General features: G+C 40.7%; 2 protein-coding genes across 4 annotated transcripts; both read left to right on the top strand.

Annotated features, from left to right (window-relative positions):
- The first annotated feature begins 11509 nt into the window (after window positions 1–11509).
- Window positions 11510–19027, top strand: LOC148208549 (Pentatricopeptide repeat (PPR) superfamily protein). Of its 3 annotated transcripts, XM_088118655.1 has the most exons (7): window positions 11510–11791; window positions 12279–12444; window positions 12519–12712; window positions 12843–13010; window positions 15013–15460; window positions 15557–17919; window positions 18731–18868. In XM_088118655.1, exons 1-6 carry the CDS (start codon window positions 11645–11647, stop codon window positions 17797–17799), a joined length of 3366 nt encoding a protein of 1121 aa, XP_087974781.1. In that variant the 5' UTR covers window positions 11510–11644; the 3' UTR covers window positions 17800–17919; window positions 18731–18868. The 3 variants fall into 3 exon arrangements, with proteins under 3 accessions (XP_087974781.1, XP_087974780.1, XP_087974779.1); XM_088118654.1 differs by lacking the exon at window positions 18731–18868 and adding an exon at window positions 18888–19027 and having other exon boundaries at window positions 15013–17919; XM_088118653.1 differs by having other exon boundaries at window positions 15013–17919.
- Window positions 18957–20333, top strand: LOC111019252 (serine carboxypeptidase-like 42). The gene is given in 5 exon segments (XM_022295595.2): window positions 18957–19166; window positions 19262–19395; window positions 19582–19674; window positions 19767–19884; window positions 19959–20333. Coding segments are annotated over 5 exon segments (723 nt in total). The 3' UTR covers window positions 20127–20333.
- The last annotated feature ends 555 nt before the right edge of the window (window positions 20334–20888 follow it).

Genomic DNA, 20888 nt, shown 5'->3' with positions numbered 1-20888 from the left:
GCTTGATGAATTTGGTGGAGAAGTTGCTGGAATTTATAGCTGTGCAGACTTGGTTAGGTAGGTCCTAAAACGATGGTGAATCACCCATTTCCAACTCTTTTGACTGACCAAATCGTGCTCAAACTGATAGTGGAACACTTCTTCTACACGTATGCATCGGTTGGAACCACCAAAACGCATTGGAAGACACGTTTCATTAAGGGCAAAGCTGGAAGAAAACCAGTTTTTCTGCAGGCACGCAGGCGCCTGGCGCCTCCCATGTAAGTTTTTCCGTCTTTTTGCTTCTTTTGATTAATTTGCACTCCCAAATGGTCTTAAAATGTCATAAATACAATATAAGCCAACCACAAACCATAATATATGAATTTTGCATGAATTGGAACTCAAACGACCGAGAAAAAGTCCGAAACAAAGTTAAAACATAGTAAAAACATCTAAAACCTTCTTTTTACGCATGTAAACAAGCGTAATCAGCCCCCTCATTTTGGCGCCAACTTGTTGCTTTGCCGCCCACTCCATAACAAAATAGCAAATGATCTTTCGTTATTTTGTTTTAAACACTTTTGGGATTATTTTACTTCTTTAGAATTTATTTGGTTTATTTTATTTCTTTAGCAAATCTTATTTTTTATTTTAGGAAATAATTTTGTTTAATTTTTATTTTCTTGGTATTTTTAGGTTTTTTTATTTAGCAAAATTCTTGTAAAGGCCATGGGCCTTAGCCTATAAATAGGCATGTTCCTCTGTTTATTTGAAACCATTATTGCTGACATAATTTAAGGTAGGAATTTCGTTGCTAGCAATAATTTGTTTTTGTATTTTGGGAGAAGGATGACCAAGACGTTGATGTCAAATTGAAGAAGAAACAACAACATAGATCACCAAGGATGCCCCCGTAGTCAAATCCTTCACAAGAAAATAATAAGGAAAGAATTCAAAGAGACTTTATTTTATCTATAAAATTGAGCAACATAAATGAAATTTGAGGTGCACACAAAACATTATTTAGTGTAAATGAGCTATTAGGAGAATTAATAATAGAGGAAATAATATGAGAGATAGGTATCACATTACCATTGTCGACCATAATATCCTCATTACCAACATAACCAGAATGTATGAATAAATTTTGAAAATCAGATGTGATGTGATGTGTTGCACCGGAGTCAAGGACCCAATTGGAGTTGGATATGTTGGACTCTCCTTCTGTTGGATTTGCTTGAGGAGGTGATGGAATATAGGATGGTCGTCGTGTGTGTACGACAAAATTTTGTTGTATGGCCCACTTTGTCACATATTTAACATACAATTATTTATTTACCTTGATCTCCATTAAAATTGTTCGCATTCCAATGGGAGTTAGTTGGAAAATTTGTGCCGGGTGTACCTCGATTCTAGCTAAAGCTTTGACGTGAGAATTGGTTCATTTGACCACCCAATTTGTTTTCATAATTAGATCCATAATAACCACCATGCAAACCATGACCACTAGTGTTGTTGGTTTTTTATTTGAACAAGTTTTGAGTAACTTGCACTTGCTCTCCTTCTTTCAACTCACCATGATGAGCATAAGTAGTTTTTTCATATAATTCCTCAAACAACATAGGAGTGCACGAACACAGACTGAGCAGCAAGCTCCTTATACTCATCACCCAAACAATTTAGCACATCTGACATGATTTGAGCATTATTTAGCGGATTTCCAATCAAGGCAAGATCATCAACAAGAGTTTTTATCCGACTCATGTAAGAAGAAACATTTTTGCTTCCTTTTTTTTTTTTTGTATGTAAAAGTGAGGAAAGTATTTATAGCATCCAAGTATTTGAAGAATTAGCATAACTAATCTCCAATTTGTTCCATGCTTCAAATGAAGTGGTGCAGTTATTAATTAATGGGCTTAATGTGCTGTGATTTGTAGCTTTAATGTCAAGAAGAACTAACTGATCTTGCCGAGTCCAAAGTATGTACCCATTGTCAGTTGAAGGTGAAGATAGATGAGATCCATTGACATATCCCAAAAGACTATAGCCAAAAAGAAGATTGATCATTTGAGACTTCCAAGAGGCATAGTTGGCGAAATTTTTCGCTAGTTTGAATGGAATTGTGAAGAAGCATTGAGTGAGACCAAATTTCCAGTAAGCGGCAAGGTTTCTGGTGCCTTTAAAGAAAATCCAGTAGCAGTAGTTGGTAAAATCATGGTTTATTGTGTCTTTGAAGAAGAACTAGCAAGAGTAGTTGGAAAAATTGTGTTGTTTTCCATGACTGCTACCTTTAGAATAAGAAAAAAAAAATCTACACTATTATTTTAACCTCTACTCAATGATATAAAGGCTCTGATACCATAAAATAGTTTATGGTTTTACAAAGAAACTTGAAATGATATTGAATAAACAAAATGTTACATATATAGTAGCAGTGAGTTGACTCTATTTCATAAGGAAGCCCACTAATATAGCCTAGAGTAAATAATATGTAATCTATTACAAAAGGAAATAATATTACAGCAGTAAATACATATTGAATACTTAATATACAGTTAGGCAAAGCTCCAACAATCACTCTTTTATCACTGCGAAGGAGCCATTGGGTATGGTAATGGCAACCATCTCAGCTCTAGTTGAGGTAGTGGGATGGCAGCCCTAACAGGCATAGTTCATGCACTTGAATAGTCAATGGTAGAATGCCTAAATATCTAACAAATTTGGCAAATGACCTTGTAAGGAGAGAGGAGGTAGGTTGACTATGGGGGAGACGCTAGACACTGCATAGGTGGTTGTCGAGTGCGAGACTAATCCAAAGTTGCCACTAAGATGCCCATGAGAGGAACATCCTCCCCACCACCACAGCCACGTCCAAATTGTGACTATTGCCCCTATTACGAAAAAAAAGTTAGAACCATTAGATGATTGTGACTAAGCAAAGAGATTAGTAGCATGAGAGAAATAATCCAGTGGCTTCATTTATGGCCATATAATAGATTTGATGTGATCATAATTGATCAACAGCTCCAATAATCAACCGACATAAACAAAGATGAAGAGTTAGAGGAGAGACCTCCTAAAAGGAGGAAGCTTCATTGGACTCACAATCAAATTTGGACTATTTTGAATGGCCAAGAACCACCATTAAGGATCAAGAGGAAGGTGAAGGTTTAAAAAAGGCCAAGTGAATGGTCTAGCCTCAAGGACTTGCCTACCGCAAGCCCTTGGCCACCATCGAATTACAGAGTCCATGCTCCACACCGTGCGTGCCACATGCCGCATATGTCCTGCCGCTTACCATGCACACGCCTCGCCCTTGCCCTTGCCACCCCTGCACACGCCATTCGCCCAACACCCTTGCCCATGTTGTTCTACACGCTTACTACCTTGCCAAGTGTCACAATCGCACTTTAACGGGACTCAGGAAGCGATTGTGCGGCACTTGCTTTCACCCTCTAGCAAGTCAGCCAATGCGGAAACGAATAGCCGGTGGCACAAAGGCTATATGTTGCAACCTTCACCCCCGTTCTCGAGAAAACGGTTTTTGGAAAACGGGGTTAGAGAAAAAGGTTTTGGAAAACGTTTGTAAGCATTTTGGAAGTTGTTGTAAGCTTGAATGCAAGAGAATAGATTAGCGGCAAGACAAGAATACAACGCAATGTAGGGAGGAGACTAGGTGTACCCCCCTAAGGTAGATTATAAAGCATTTTGCCTTTGGCAGGCGTGAACATGCAAAGTGGCGAGGAGTCACTCGCCACCAAAAGTACAAGGAAAACTAAATAACAAGCAAAACTAAATACATGGCATGAAAGTATGTGGAAAGAGGTTGTTATGGGCATGCGGCCACGGGCAACAAGCCGTGGACAAGCATGACCATGACATTCTCCCCCACTTAAATGGTTGACGTCCCCGTCAACTGTCGCTGCTCGAACTCTTCAATTGCTGCTACAGCTGTCTTCAGGTCTTCAGTACGCTCTCAACTTATCTCTTCATCTGGGAGCCCTTTCCACTTGACTAGGAATTCCTGGACGTCCCTTCGTGGTCTTCCTACTCGGCGTGTTCTTTCGGCGAGGATTGACTCAACTTCTTTGTCAACCTTGTTTGTCAACGTGACTGCTGGACGGGTTACCTCGTTTCGTGTAGGGTCGACAGTGTCGGGGTGGTAAGACTTCAAGTTGCTCACGTGGATTACTGGATGGACTTTCATCCACGGGGGTAGTTAACCCTATAGGATGTCTTGCCCACCTTCTGAAGAACGTTGACGGGTCCTTCATATTTTCGCACAAGGCGTTGGTCTTTGTTACCTCGGAAACGAAGCTGTTCAGGTCTCAGCTTCACAAGGACTTGATCTCCTGCCTGGAATTCTAATGGTCTTCGCTTTTTGTCTGCCCACCTTTTCATGTGTTTAGACGCCTTTTCTAGTTATGCTCGGGCCACTTCGGTGGATTGACGCCATTCCTTGGTGAAATTGTAGGCTTGAGGGCTCTTACCCACATAAGGATGGTCGACAATATGAGGTAACACCGGTTGTCGCCCGCACACGATTTCGAAAAGGGTTTTTCCCGTGGTGGTGCTCTTTTGGCAATTGAAACAGAATTGGGCTACATCGAGCATCTGGATCCAGTTCTTTTGCCGAGCATCAATAAAGTGGCGGAGGTACTCTTCTAGCATACTGTTGAAGCGTTTCGTCTGTCCGTCTGTCTGTGGGTGATAACTCGAAGAGATGTTCAAATTGGATCCCAATAGGCGGAAAAGTTCTGTCCAGAATGTCCCTGTGAAGCGTCGGTCTCTATCGCTCACGATGCTCTCAGGAACACCCCATAGTTTCACAACATTCCTGAAAAATAACTGTGCAGTCATTTCGGCCGAACACATCTTCGAAGTTGGAATAAAGGTAGCATACTTAGAGAACCGGTCAACTATCACGAGGATCGCTTCTGTCTCTCCGACTTTAGGTAAATGGGTGATGAAGTCGAGAGACACACTCTCCCACGGTCGTGATGGGATTGGCAAGGGTTCCAGTAAACCTGCAATTTTGTTTCGCTCGACCTTGTCTTGTTGGCAGATGAGACACGTTTTGGTATACTGCATCACGTCGTCTCTCAAACTCCGCCAGTAGTAGCATTTCTTTAACAGGGCGTAAGTTCTCTGCCATCCAGCATGGCCTACCCACATCGTGTCGTGACATTCTCCAAGTAGGAGCTTCCTTAGGTTCCCAGAACGGGGAACATACAAACGGTTACCTTTGGTGAAGAGGAGGTCATTCTCCACCCAAAACTGTCTAGTCTTCCCTTCGTTGGCTAACTGAATTATCGCTTGGGCAGTGGGTCATTCTGTAAATTCTCTCTGATGGCTTCATGAATGGATCCAGTGAGCTTGCTCGCTTTTAGGTGAGCTAACATGCACAGGGCCGCATGTTCGCTCTTTCTGCTAAGGGCATCTGCCGCCTGATTTTCTCGACCGGGCTTATGTTCGAACTGAAAATCGAACTTGACAAGGTACTCTTGCCACCTAGCTTGCTTGGACGACAACTTCGGTTGGTTGAAGAAGTGACAGACTGAGCTGTTGTCGGTCTTGACAACGAACTTGGCCCCAAGGAGATATTGCCTCCAGGCCCTCAAGCAGTGGACTACTGCTAACATCTCTTTCTCGGAGGCGGCATACCTCCTTTCAGCATCATTCAACTTCCGACTATCGTATGCAATGGGGTGACCGTCTTGGAGAAGCACTCCTCCCAGGGCGAAGTCTGACGCATCGGTTTCGACTTTAAACGGTCGTGTGACGTCTGCAATTCCCAACACCGGCCCCTCCATCATTGCCTTTTTCAAACTCTCAAATGCGGCGTGACATTCTAGGGTCCAGTTCCACTTCTGGTTCTTCTTCAGTAATTCCGTTAAGGGCCCGGTCCGTTTCGAGAATCCTTCCACGAATCGCCTATAGTAATTGGCTAATCCGAGGAATGAACGTAGTTATGTGATGGACGTCGGAATTTTCCACTTTTGAATGGCTTTGACCTTTCCATCCTCCATGCCTATTCGACCACATTATATCACATGACCCAAGAAACTGATGCGTTCTTGGGCAAACGAGCACTTTTCTCGTTTAACATACAACTGGTTCTGTTTGAGCTTCTCGAAAACAAGCTGTAAATGTACCTGGTGTTCTTCCATGGTTGGACTGTAGACGACTATATCATCTAGATAAACCACCACGAATTTGTCGAGGTATTCGTGAAACACCTGGTTCATTAAGGTACAGAAGGTGGCGGGAGCATTCGTCAGGCCGAAGGGCATGACAAGAAATTCAAAGGCCCCATACCGAGTGACGCAGGTCGTCTTCGGTTCATCTCCTTCTGCGATGCGCACCTGATAGTATCCAGATCGCAGATCTAGCTTAGAGAAGTACTTTGCCCCATGAAGTTGATCGAACAGGTCTGTGATGATGGGCAAAGGGTACTTGTTGCGGACTGTGAGTTTGTTTAATGCTCAATAGTCGATGCATAGGCGGAGACTTCCGTCTTTCTTCTTCTGAAAAAGGACTGGGGCCCCATAGGGAGCCTTAGCCGGGCGGATGAATCCAGCATTCAGTAGTTCATCAAGTTTTTTCCTCAGTTCGGCTAGCTCGGGAGGAGCCATCCGATAGGCATTCTTGGCGGGCGGTTTTGCCCCCGGTAACAATTCAATCTCATGGTCTATCCCCCGTCTTGGAGGTAGATTTTTGGGCAGGTTGTCTGGCATTACATCGGCATACGCCTCCAAGACTCGCTGGATTTCTCTGGGAACTGGCTCTTCAGAATTTCCGCCTTCTGCAACAGGAATGGCCATGAAGGTCGGCTTGTCACGGGCGAGACCTTTCTTTAGCTGGAGTGCTGATATCATCTTCACTTCGCTTGGTTGTTTGATGCTTGTCTGAACAACTGTGGGATCGGAACTCGTTACAACCAGACACTTAGTAAGGGGCATGGGGATGACTTTGTGTTCCAGCAGAAATTCCATCCCCAATACTACGTCGAAGTCGTCCATCCGCACTATCATATAGTCAACCAGTCCACTCCATGTCCCTAGCTTTACTGAGACTCTTTTTGCAACTCCCATAATGGGGAGGGCAGCCGAGTTGACCGCTTTCATCTTTCTTGGGTCTTTATCCCATCGCAAGTTCAGCCGACATGCTTTGGTTTCCGTCATGAAATTGTGGGTGGCACCAGAATCTACCATAGTGCTTTTTGCGGCTTTCTGATTGACCCATGCTTCCACATACATCAGACCACGTTCCAGGGGTTCCTTCACTTCCTCGGCTTTCTTCTGAAGCGCCGATAAGAATTTGAGTGCTCCCATACGGGGGTTGTCATCGGCGTCTTCAGGAGGAGTATCTGTTTCGGGGCCTTCCGATTCGATCGCTCGGTCGTTCGTCAGTGTGGCTTGGAAGGCCCGGAGAGCAGCTCGATTCGGACACTCGTATACTCTGTGTGGTCCCTTACAAATGAAGCAGGATGGTCATGTCCGATTGTTATTGTTTGGTGGGTTCGGCCCTCTCCATGTATTTCCCCTTCTCTGCTGGAAGGGTCTGCGGGTTCCTCTTCCATTTCTGTCAGCTCCCCCATTTTTAGGGGACCCCGATCTAACGGGTCTGTTTCTACTACTGGAAGAAGCTTGGGTCTTCCTCTACTCTTGTGATGTATCGTTGCTAAGATCGAACAGTTGTTCGGCTGTTGCGTAAGCAGTAGGGATATCTTGTACCTTCTACTCATACAGTTTGGCCTGGGCCCATGGTTTCAAGCCCTCCATGAAGGCGAAGACCTTGTCTTTCTCGGACATATCGCAGATATCCAACATCAACCCTGAAAACTGCTTTACGTAGTCTCGAATATTTTCTGTGTGTCGTAATTTACGCAGTTTACGACGAGCAAGGATCTCTACATTCTCCGGGAAAAATTGGGATCTGAGTTCCTGATTTAGTTTTTCCCACGTGTCGATGGTACATTTGCCCTCTTGTACATCTACGTATCTCACTCTCCACTACAACTTCGCATCGTCAGCAAGATGCATTGTGGCTAGTGTGACTTTCGAGTCCTCTGTCACCGTGCTTGTCGCCTTGAAGTACTGCTCAAGGTCGAAGATGAAGTTCTCAAGAGCTTTAGCATCTCGCGCCCCACAGAAGGGCTTGGGTTTGGGAACTTTCACCTTGTTGAACTGAATCGGTCCCCCAGCTGGGGCCTGGTTTCCCACCGCTCTCATGGTGAGATTTACTTTGGTGCCTAATTCGGCAATCTCCGCCCTCATTTCGTCGATGGTGGATTTGAAGTCGTCGGTCAGCTCACTGACCATCTGCACAATAGTCTTTTGGGAGATGTCTATTTCTTTGACACGCTCCTCCATGTGGGCGATTGAGCTCGATGAGCTTTCGCCACGCTTAAGGTTATCAGTACGCTTAACCTTGTCTTCAAGGGTCTCAACCCGAAGCATTAACTCACGTATAGCAAGCCTGTCTATGCGGGCATTCACGACGTCAATTCCGTCAGCTTTGGTGGAGATCTAATCCAGCCGAGATTCCACATATCTAAGGTTTTCAGGGATTTCCCTCAAGAACAACAGCTGTTCTTCGATCTCGACGAGTCTGTCGACGTGGGACTTGCCCAACTACTTTGTCGCGGACATGGTTACTATTTTCCAACTCGAGGAGCCAACTAGGCTCTGATACCAACTGTCACAATCGCACTTTAACGGGACTCAGGAAGCGATTGTGCAGCACTTGCTTTCACCCTCTAGCAAGTCAGCCAATGCGGAAACGAATAGCCGGTGGTACAAAGGCTATATGTCGCAACCTCCACCCCCGTTCTCGAGAAAACGGTTTTTGGAAAACGGGGTTAGAGAAAAAGGTTTTGGAAAACGTTTGTAAGCATTTTGGAAGTTGTTGTAAGCTTGAATGCAAGAGAATAGATTAGCGGCAAGACAAGAATACAACGCAATGTAGGGAGGAGACTAGGTGTACCCCCTAAGGTAGATTATAAAGCATTTTGCCTTTGGCAGGCGTGAACATGCAAAGTGGCGAGGAGTCACTCGCCACCAAAAGTACAAGGAAAACTAAATAACAAGCAAAACTAAATACATGACATGAAAGTATGTGGAAAGAGGTTGTTATGGGCATGCGGCCACGGGCAACAGGCCCTGGACAAGCATGACCATGACACCAAGCACGCCAGCACACCAAGCCGCCCATACCCACACCACTTGTCCCCCCCCCCCTGGGCGTGTGCCCAGCCAATGTCTTACGCCCCCCGGCATCAAACTGCCTTGTCACCCACCCCATCTTTTTATGGAATAGCTTTCATTTTTATTTTCCTTAGTTTATTTTGTTTTTATCATTTTGAATCTCAGTAATAAATTGCCTTGTTGGATTAGCAAGTTGGCGATTTAGGAAAAATATCTATGTAATTATTTTGTTTATTTTATTTACCTTAGACTTTTAGGTTTATTTTATTTAGCAAAATATCTAGGCATTTGGCCTTAGGCATCTCCTCCTGTAATGAAAGTGAAGTTTTGTTGAACAAATGTTGAGTTGAGAGATTTTTCCCAAAGCCTTGCATTTGTGCAAACCCCCTCATCTCAAATATTGTTATCCTTTGTGTGGTTGAAATTACAGTACATACAATTTGATTCAAGTTGCTAGAGGTTCGAGAAGTTTATACTCTTGGGTTGTCGGGTATCAAGATTCCTTAACCTTTATTAACACGTGGAGATCCTCCATGGATGGAGTTGTGGTGAATGTTTGAAACGAGGTGTGAGATGCATTATAGTCGGGATGGAGCCTGTTGAGAGTGTAGGTCATTATGTCTTCATCTTTGATGTGAAACAGAGACAACACTAAGCTTGTCTGGAATCACAATGATCCGCTGAATTCGTCAATGGATTCAACACTCTTCTTAGATAGACTTTGAATCAATAATACAAGTTCAAGTAGAAGAAGCATATCGTTTTTCAAGCAACTTCCAGACTTCGACGAGCAGGAGGGACAAGGTTGTCTGAGACCGCGTGGCATTAATAAGGATGGTCAGAGTTTGGTCCTAAGTGTACCACAAAGTGAATTGCGAGTTAAGAAACTTAATACCACTGAATTGTTTTGGGTAGGGAAGACTTTCATCAGTGAACCAAAATAGAAAATGAGTCTTGAGGATCAAATTGATCTAAGAATGCCAAGGACAACATCAAGTCGAACCGAGACTAGAGTGCATATATGTGATAGGAGGGAGATCGGAACACCATTGGTTGGAGATGAGGAGGCCGTAGGTAAATTTGAAGAAGAGGTTACAGACGAGTTCATGTCCATGGTGAATTGGTAATTGAAGTAGGTGAGCAGGAGAACTTGATCGGTAGAAGGTTGAGATGAGTTTAGGTGGCTAGACTAATTTGGAGTGGTGATCGAACTGATTTGGGCTCATTTTTGGGTGAAGAGAGAAAAAAGAAGGAAAAAACAACGAGAAAAGGGTCGTAAGGACATGAGTTAGACCTGCTCTCATACCACGTGGAAAGAATGGAAATCCTGTGTTGCATTTTATAGGTCATGTGTGAAATTGTATAAAATTACAATAGTGCTTGCTGGCCTTTAATAGAAAGATAACAAATATAATAAGTGGTAATAGTATATGTCGTTAAATATTGTTAACTTATCTTGAATATCTCTAATGTCTTTGACTTCCTCTAAATCTCTTTAGCATATGGTATTCAAGGTGTCACGGCTGATCGTTTCTCAGGATAGGATAGATTAGTAACATTTGAATGCGGTACTTCTAACTACGATATTCAACAAACACTAATGTCTGAGCAAGAAGATATTTTTTATATACAAAATTGAAAAAAGAATCGTGCCTTTTTATAGACTATTTGTGACCATCTAAATGGTCATATCTTTTCACATCGTTTTGTGTCTTCATCAGAAGAACATATCTTTTGTATATGGTTGCGTCCATGCTATTAAATATCCATCGACATGTCGACATTTTCATGTACTCATGAGTTTGACATTTACAAGGAGGGATAAATTGATATTTCCACAATATTACAAAAATCAATGAAATATGAAAAATATCGACAAAAACTCACTAATATATACATAATATTAATATTAAATATTTTTAACTTATTTAAAAGTGATGAAATGTTTATTTATTAATTAAAAGATATTTCCAATTTTTGGGATATTTTTATCAACATCCACCTCTAAAACCTTGGTTGTGTACTTAATAAAGACACATTCATTCAAAAAAGCTATGGTCGTGGTGGTTTATTTTTTATTAAAAAAATTTATTCACAGCTTTGTGAGACAAGAAGCTGTGAGTACAGAAACGCCAGCTTAATCTAGAAGCTTCCTCAGCAGACTCAACAACGAAAAAGATCTCATCAAGGGAGAGAAAAATTTTCACTCTCAAAAATAAAAAACAAAAAAATCCGACAGCGACAGCGAGCACCTAGAACGACGTCGTTCAATGAGACACAACTGAGGGGCAGTTTCGTCAACTCACTTTAAGCCACCGCAAAACCCTTGTTCCCGTTCTCTCTCCCATGTTCTCCTCAACCTCATTCCTCTTCGTTTCCTTCCTCTGTACTTCGCCGGAAAAAGTTTTGATTCCGATCTCATTCTTCAGTTTCGATCAATTTCTTCGTCAACCATGTTCGTCACGAAGATTTTCTCACGCGCCTCCCGGAACATTTGCCGGAGCTCGCTGCTCTCCTCGGCCTCGCAATCCGACAAAACGACGCACTTGCCAATCCTCGCCAATCACTTACACTATCGTGTTAACCAATCTATCGACAAAGTACGGTTTAAATGCCTGCCAATTACTCGGTTGAGTTTTCTGCTATTGGGGTTTAGCTAGGGTTTTGGTTTTCCCGCAACGGAAGAGCGACATTTGAATTCGAATTTCTTCTCTTTTCGATGAGGTTTTGATTGTATTTGTTTTTTTGTATTCTGTGGTTATGTGCGTTGGGGCCTCCCGTGAATCTTGGTACTGTTGCTGGGTGTCTTGGATTTGTTATTATTTATGAACTTTGGTGTAGTTTTATTATATTTTTCTATAATTGGAGAGCGTTTAATTTTCGTGCAGCTTATGTTTTTTCCTCTTATTATTCTTAGGAGCTCACTGGGATTTATTGGTTTTTTATTGTTTAACGGAATGGGTAACTGGTGCTTCATTTTTTGGTAACGCGTCTGGTCTTCTTATCTATTCAGAATGAGGGAATGTAAAATTGAAAAATTTTATTCGTTGGTCTAACATGCCTAGTTCTATTCTTTTTTCTGCTCAGGAATCTGCGTTGCATCATTCATCTTTCCTTCAAAAGTTCAGATTATCAACATCTGCATCCCCTGAGACTTCTGATAAGGAAAATAGTAATACTGTACCAAGTAATGGCGGCTCTACACCTGCTTCTGAGCCTACGGCTGAAACTACTGGTCAACCCAAAGAATCAGGTTTAATATCCGGATTTTGATTTTTAATGCCTGTCTTAAGGAGAAGTTGTAATGAATTCTAATTTATGATTCAGATTCTGAGAGTGATGACAATCTTTCCATGGATGATCTGGTGAAACTTGTGACTGAGAAGGAAGAACTTTTGAAGTTAAAGCACAAAGAGATTGAACAAATGCAAGATAAAGTTGTTCGCACGTATGCAGAGATGGAAAATGTGATGGTCAGGACAAGGCGTGAAGCTGAGAATTCAAAGAAATTTGCCATACAGGTTTTATTATTTTTATTTGGCTTATTTCTCGTCCTTGATATTTTTTTTTCATGTTGCAATGACATGGGCAATTCATTAATGCTCGCTTGCAAACTTTTATCCAGACATCTATTATTTATATGTATTTTAGAATTTTGCAAAGAGTTTACTGGACGTTGCAGACAATCTAGGACGAGCTTCATCTGTTGTCGAGGAAAGTTTTTCAAAGATTGATTCAACTAATGACTCTAACGGGGCTGTGCCGCTATTGAAGACCCTTCTTGAAGGTGTTGAAATGACTGAGAAACAGCTGTCTGAGGTAAAATGTCTTGTACAAAATGTTCTTGAGGTTTACAATTAGTTTGAATTTATTTTCTTATCAAAATAATTGGTTGGTTTTAGTGGTTAACGAAGAACTTATGTGACTATGTCACTTATTTAGTATGTTGGTATGTCATGTATTTTCTGATTTGACTTCTAAATTGTCGGTTCTGGTGTTAGAATATGAGGATTCCAATTATTTGTAAAACTAATATGCCAGATGAATTAGCCAATTGAAGTTATCTGCTGTGTTACTTGTATCTAATTTTGGTTGTTGATATTCATGTGCAAATTATGTTAAACTAAACTGTGTTGCAGGTGTTAAAGAAGTTTGGAGTGGAAAAATTTGATCCTACAAATGAACCATTTGATCCACATATGCACAATGCTGTGTTTCAAGTACCAGATGGTTCTAAACCTCCTGGTACTGGTTTTTTTTTTTTTTTTTTTTTTTTTTTTTTTGAGACAAAAACAAACACTAAACAGACACCTCATCATGTTATGCCAACTTTTCAAGCCAACCAGAGATAGACTCATCCCAGTAGCATGATTCTTGCAAAATCCAGGCCCTTCGTGCTAACCTGTGTGCACACCCTTTCCTCTCCCTTTCAATCTTGTTGATGGAGATTACTCCCATGGCTGATTGAAGCTTCTTAATTTCCTCCACCAGCCACATCAGCTGAGATAGATCTTCCACCTCCCGCCGCTCCAGCTTGACAATTTCAGCTGAGTCGGATTCGACGACTATCGGGTAAGCCACCAATGTATTAAGTTCCGAAGCCCTTCAAGTAACGCCATAGCCTCCATTGTTCTCACACTGCTCGTATGATCGACAAATTTGTATCCAGCAATGATAATTTGCCCCTCCCAGTTCCAGAGAACCCATCTTAGCCTTCCCGTTTGGTGATTCTCAGTCCAAGCAGCATCCACGTTGAGAGACCAGGTAAGAAAATTAGGACGTTGCCATCTCAACTGAGGTTGATTGTGCTTCTGAATTTTGTTTGGAAAACTATGGGTCTTGCCTTTGTTATCAGTAATTGACTCCTTGTTGAAATGTGTACTGATGGCTCTGTTAATGTGAGTTAACGAATTCTGCATATCTGGCAAATTGTTGTGAAACACCACTCCATTTTGGGAATTCCAAACCACCCACGAACACATCATGAGCTTCTCCAAACCTTCATCATCGGCATTATCGAGCATCCATTTTCCCAGTAGTCCCATATTCTCTAACTAGACCTGTGTAAAGCAGATAGACCAACATAAGATTTTAGCAAAAAACTCCAAAGGTCTTTAACTACCTTGCAATCCCAGAATAGATGCGTTGTTGTCTCTTCTGAAAGCCTGCAAAGAACACAACACCTGTCAGTAGTTATCCCCATCTTAACAAGATTAGATTTTGTAGGAAGAATATCTTTGACAATTTTCCAGCAGGATATTTTAATTTTAGGGGCCACTTTTACTCTCCAAAATCTCTTCCATCGACCATTCTGAAGCTCTGTGTTAGACATATTTGTGTCCTTCAAAGCTTGTAATTCCATCCCCAAGTGATATGCGCTCTTCGCAGAAAAAACCTTTTCTTGACCATTCTGAAGCTCTGTGTTAGACGTATTTGCGCTTCTCCGTTGAACCACGGCAGGGCGACGATTGTAGAACCAGCGGGACACGTCTTCCATGAAACTCCTGAGACGAACAATAGATTCCAGAAGCTCTACGACACCCGGATCTCCAATAAATTAGATTTCTGACCCACTCAGACGAACGAATGAGTAATATGAGTGAATGTTTTGGATGAAATTTTGGTTTCCAATTTGTGGTTATTTAAACTGTTTGTATAAGATTAAATTAGAAGATTCTTGGACTGTATTTTGTGGGTGTATCTTTGAGTTTATGGTAAATTATCTAACCCACATCATATATGTATGATGTCTATTGAAAACTGATATTAAAGGCGAGTTTTATTGGAATGAAATCACAACTTCCGTTCACAACTTCTACAGATCTGCCGGCAGCAGTGCAAGAGAATCAAAGGCCACCACCTGTTAGACAAAAAGCCTAAACCAATTTCTCAAGCATTAAGAACCGCGAAGGTCATCCACTCAAAGAGTCTGAAGATTGGAGTTGGGCTTGAAGGGTTGCTAGGCAATGCAATCGTTGACCTCTATGTCAAATGCGGTAATGTGGATTTCGTCGAGAAGGCATTTTCCCAGCTCGAGAAGAAGGATGTATTTGCCTGGAACTCGGTGCTTTCTATGTACTCGAAGCATGGGTTATTTGCAACTGTTCTTGATTCTTTTGTGTCAATGTGGAATTATGGGGTGCAGCCTAATGAGTTCACGTTTGCGATGATTTTATCATCTTGTTCCAGATTGAGGGATGTTAACTATGGTAGACAAGTCCACTGTGGTGTTTATAAGATGGGATTTGAGTTTAGTCCTTTTTGTCAAGGTGCGCTTATTGATATGTATGCTAAATGCAGTAGTCTAAAGGATGCTCGGTTAGTATTTGATGGGGCACTTAATTTGGATACTGTTTCTTGGACAGCAATGATTGCAGGGTATGTCCAAGTTGGCTTACCTGTGGAAGCAGTCAAGGTGTTTGATAAAATGCGGAGAGTTGGAGATGTTCCTGATCAGGTAGCGCTTGTGACTGTTATAAATGCATATGTGGCTCTAGATAGGCTTGGTGATGCTTGTGGGTTGTTTGCCCAGATTCCCAACCCTAATATTGTAGCTTGGAATGTGATGATTTCAGGGCATGCCCAGAGAGGATATGCAGAGGAAGCTATTTCGTTTTATCTGAAATTGAAGAGAATTGGCTTAAAAGCCACTAGATCTACTATAGGAAGTGTTTTGAGCGCAATTGCCAGCTTGTCGTTGCTGAATTATGGTTTGATGGTTCATGCTCAGGTGATTAAGGAAGGGTTGAATGCTAATGTGTATGTGGGAAGTGCATTGGTGAACATGTATGCCAAATGTGAGAAAATGGATGCTGCAAAAGAAGTGTTCGATTCTTTGGACGAGAGAAATATCGTCTTGTGGAATGCGATGCTTGGAGGTTTTGCACATAATGGGCTTGCCCACAAAGTGATGGACTTGTTTTCGTGCATGAAACAACATGGACCTCAGCCTGATGAGTTTACCTACACTAGTATTTTAAGTGCATGTGCCTCCTTGAAGGATCTCAAACTCGGTTGTCAACTTCACACTGTTATGATTGTGAACAAATTTGCATCTAATATATTTGTTACAAATGCATTGGTAGACATGTATGCTAAATCGGGGGCATTAAAGGAAGCAAGAAAACAATTTGAGTTGATGAAAATTCATGACAATGTCTCATGGAATGCAATAATTGTGGGGTATGTGCAGGAAGAGCATAATGAGGAGGCATTTTTCATGTTTCGGAGTATGGTATCGGATGGGACTCTTCCGGACGAGGTGTCTTTGGCCAGTATATTGAGTGCTTGTGCAAATGTTCAGGAGTTTAAACAAGGGCAACAATGTCACGGTCTCTCAGTTAAAGTTGGTTTAGATACAAGCATTTATGCTGGAAGTTCCCTCATTGACATGTATGTCAAGTGCGGGGCTCTTTCGGCAGCCTGTGATGTTTTTTATACCATGCCCTATACAAGTGTCGTCTCAATAAATGCTCTAATTGCTGGATACACCACAAACGGCGTCAAGGAAGCCATAAACCTGTTTCAAGAGATGCAAATAGTTGGACTTAAGCCTACGGAAGTCACATTTGCAGGCCTTTTAGATGGATGTTATGAAGGAGCATCTATGCTGAAACTAGGAAGGCAAATTCACTGTCAAGTTATGAAGTGGGGTTTTCTGTTTGGTTGTGAAATTGTGTGTGTCTCTCTCTTGTGCATGTATATGAACTCCCAAAGTCTATCAGACTCTGAAACTCTCTTCTCTGAGTTGCTGAATCCAAAAGGTTTGGTGTTATGGACTGCTTTGATTTCAGGATATGCTCAAAACAACCACTGTGAGAAGGCATTGCAATTCTACCTACAAATGCGCACCGAGAATAATTTACCAGACCAAGCAGCATTTGCCAGTGTTCTTCGAGCATGCTCTGGATTGTCTTCTTTACAAAACGGTCGGGAGGTCCATTCCCTTATCCTCCAGACTGGCTTTAACATGGATGAAATAGTATGTAGTGCTCTTATAGATATGTATGCAAAATGCGGTGATGTTGAGAGCTCTGCTCAAGTTTTTCATGAAATGTGTAGTAAAAACAGTGTCATTTCTTGGAACTCTATGATAGTTGGACTTGCTAAGAATGGCTATGCAGAAGAAGCGCTTGAAGTATTTACTCAGATGGAGCAAGAATCCATCATGCCTGATGATGTCACATTTCTTGGTGTTCTTTCTGCTTGTAGCCATGCTGGGAGAGTGGCCGAAGGCCGAAAGATCTTCGACTTGATGGTTGGCCATTACAAGTTACAACCAAGGGTCGATCACTTGGGCTGTATGGTAGACATTCTTGGGAGATGGGGATTCCTTAATGAAGCAGAGGAGTTCATCATCGGACTCGGATTTGAAGCTGATCCGATGCTCTGGTCAACTTTGCTTGGAGCTTGCAGAAAACATGGAGATGAAGTTAGGGGGAGGCGTGTAGCTGAGAAACTTATGGAATTAAATCCTCAAAGTTCTTCACCTTACGTGCTGCTCTCTAGCATATACGCAGCATCAGAGAATTGGAAAGGAGCTGACTCTTTAAGGAGGCAAATGAAATCAAAGGGAGTAAAGAAGTTGCCTGGATGCAGTTGGGTATAACCAAGAAGAACCATACTAGGCCGCTCATACGGTTCGGGATCCAAGCCCTCCAGGATGAATTACAATTGGTCAAAACCTTCGACCAGCATGAGAAATTTCTCACAGGCGCAAGTTATGCAGGTTTGATAAACATGAACTAGACCAAGTTCTCTTTTTTTAATGATAATTTATGTTGTGACTTGGAGTTGGTTTGATAACCACTTTGTTTTGTATTTTTTTGTTTGAAAATCAAGCTTATTAACACTACTTGCAGCACCTATGTGTTTCTTTGTTTTGTTATCTACTTTTTAAAATTGTTTCAGAATCAAAGTTAGGTTTTAAACTAAAGTCTCATTTAATAACTATTTTGTTTTCTGTTATTTGTTTTTAAAAATTAAGCTTAGAAACGTTACTTTCACTTATGTGTTCCTATTTGTTGTATTTTAAAAATCTAGGCTAAATTTTGAAATAATAATAATAATAATAAAAAATAACTTTTTTTTGGTTTGAAATTTAGGTAAGAATTCAAATATGTTTTCAAGAGACCGAAAAACTTACTCATGAAATTGTTAAAAACAAGCATAATTTTTAAAAATAGAATTAAAAATGATATTGTTATCGAATGGCCCAGAAAAAAATAGCTTTAAAAGACTTTTTTTTTTAAAAAATTTATCTAAGAATTCATGTGTTCTTATGGAACCGTACCAAAGAAATTGAGAGCAAACAAGCATATAATTTATAAAACTAAAAATGAAATTGTTATCAAATGTGATTTTAATTTTCTTGACTGGAAAACGAGTAATGGAGACTGAATCTTCGCTTGTGGTCCTTTCAAGGTATTACAAGAGATCATAATAGTTCATAGATGAAATCAAATTCATATTAGGAATTTCTCTTTCCTAGCCTAGCATGAAAAAAAATGTTGTTGATAGATTGGTTTTTAATTGCACAGGGTATTACATACCACAGTTGGCTATTGCTCTTTTGGATCACAATGCAAGATCCAGTGGTTTCAATTTCAACATCAAAGAAGTTGCCCTAAGAAAAAGTTAATTTGATGATTCAATCTCGTTTCCAAAAACTTTTATTAATTTGGTTCCTATTTTTAGATTGGGAACCCTCTATTGAGACTTGACAGAGATGTTCCAGCAACGTACAAGTACTTTTGGTCGCACGGAATGATATCAGATGAGATCGGTATCACCATCATGAGCAAATGCAATTTTGATGATTATACTTTTTCAAGTCCTCACAATGTGACAGATTCATGCAATGAAACCATATCGAAAGCAAACCACATTGTTGGTAATTACATAAACAATTACAATGTCATCCTCGACGTGTGCTATCCATCTATAGTGGAGCAAGAGCTACGATTGAGAAAAATGGTATCGACTTCTTCATGTTCGTAAACTTCATTTGCTATTCGATTCAAGTTTAGTACTTCTGGTGCTGTAATTTAAGTCTTCATTCATCTTTGCAGGTTTCTAAGATAAGCTTGGGGGTTGATGTGTGCATGACCATGGAAAGAAAATTCTATTTCAACCTTCCAGAGGTTCAGAAAGCGCTTCATGCTAACCGAACTAAATTACCGTATGGTTGGTCGATGTGCAGTCCGTAAGTTATATCGGTCTAACATGTTGAAGAACTTCGAATATACTGCAAAACGGTTAGCTTTTACTAAAGTAAAACCCATCATTTTGATGCAAGAAATGAGATTTTTGATAAATGGCATGAGTTCTGCTTATGTTCATTGCAAAATCCATTTCAGGAACTTGACATTTTGTTAACTTTGATTGACAGAGTAATAAATTACAGCTATACCGACGGTAACATCAACATTCTTCCATTGCTGAAAACGATAATCGAAAATCATATTCCGGTTTTGGTTTTCAGGTAATTTCGTTTAGTGTTTGAAAAAAGAGTTGTCTAAGTAGATTTGTTTGTCGTAGTCGTTCTAAACATGACATGTCTCATAAACTTTATAGCGGAGATCAAGATTCTGTCGTCCCCTTGTTGGGATCTTGAACGCTCATCCATGAACTCACTCATGATCTGAAGTTCAAGATTACAGTCCCATATGGAACTTGGTTTCACAAAGGCCAGGTACTCACTGCATTCTAATTGTTTCATCAATCTGAAGTTTGGTTTCATCTGAAACTATGGTTGCAAATGGGCAGGTCGGAGGTTGGGCGATCAAGTACGGAAATCTTTTGACATTTGCAACAGTAAGAGGTGCTGCTCAAATGGTACCTTATGAGCAGCCATCAAGAGCGTTGCATCTGTTTAGTTCCTTTGTCCATGGTCGGAGACTGCCTAATTCGACTCGGGCTTCAATTGATGATTAGATAAGTTTTCCTACACGTAATACTCTTACTTGAGATCTATGCATTCTGGAATATGGAAAAGAAGAAAATAATTTAGCATTCAGGCCCCAAGTCTGAGCAGTTTACAATATTGAGCTCTCTGGTTTATACCGGTTTCTTCTTATTGAATTCTTTGAAAGTTTGGGTTTGAATTAAAGTGAAAAAGAATTGCTTCTTTTGATTTCTTCAGTTGAATGCTGTGTTTATTATGTGTGCAACTGTCGATATCTAACTGCAAAGTTGTACAAATCAGCTAATCCGAACATATTTTAACGGTTAAAGCTTTGGTAGCATTCCTTTTATATTAAAGGTAGTCCCCAAATTAGAAGTGCATTTGAGATGATTTTTTTTAAGTTTAACATGTGTATATACCTTTTTAAGGGAAAAAAAATAATTGTTTCTAAAATACTCTAAAGGTGCTTTAGAACTTTTATAATAACTTTGAAATTAAGTGCTCAACTCTTCATTGTGTAGTGTTATCATAAAATAAAAGAATTGGAGACTTTGGAGATATAAATATATGCAAGAGACTATGTAAACAAATTGAACATAGTTGAAATGTTTCAAAAATTGTCAAATAATTGGTATATACCTCCAATCATGAGATTGAGAGTTCGATCTCCCACTCCTACATGTTATACTTAAAAAAAAGTTTCAAAAATTGATAACCGAACTAGGAATTAGGGGATCTTACAATCTAATTATATATCTTGGACCCTAAGTTTTAAGCTAAAAGTTCGTTTG

The sequence above is a fragment of the Momordica charantia genome (genome assembly GCF_013281855.1).
Source record: "Momordica charantia cultivar OHB3-1 chromosome 10 unlocalized genomic scaffold, Mcharantia_2.0 BLBB01000010.1, whole genome shotgun sequence".
Lineage (NCBI taxonomy): Eukaryota > Viridiplantae > Streptophyta > Magnoliopsida > Cucurbitales > Cucurbitaceae > Momordica > Momordica charantia.
This window is presented reverse-complemented; position numbering and strand designations above follow the sequence as displayed.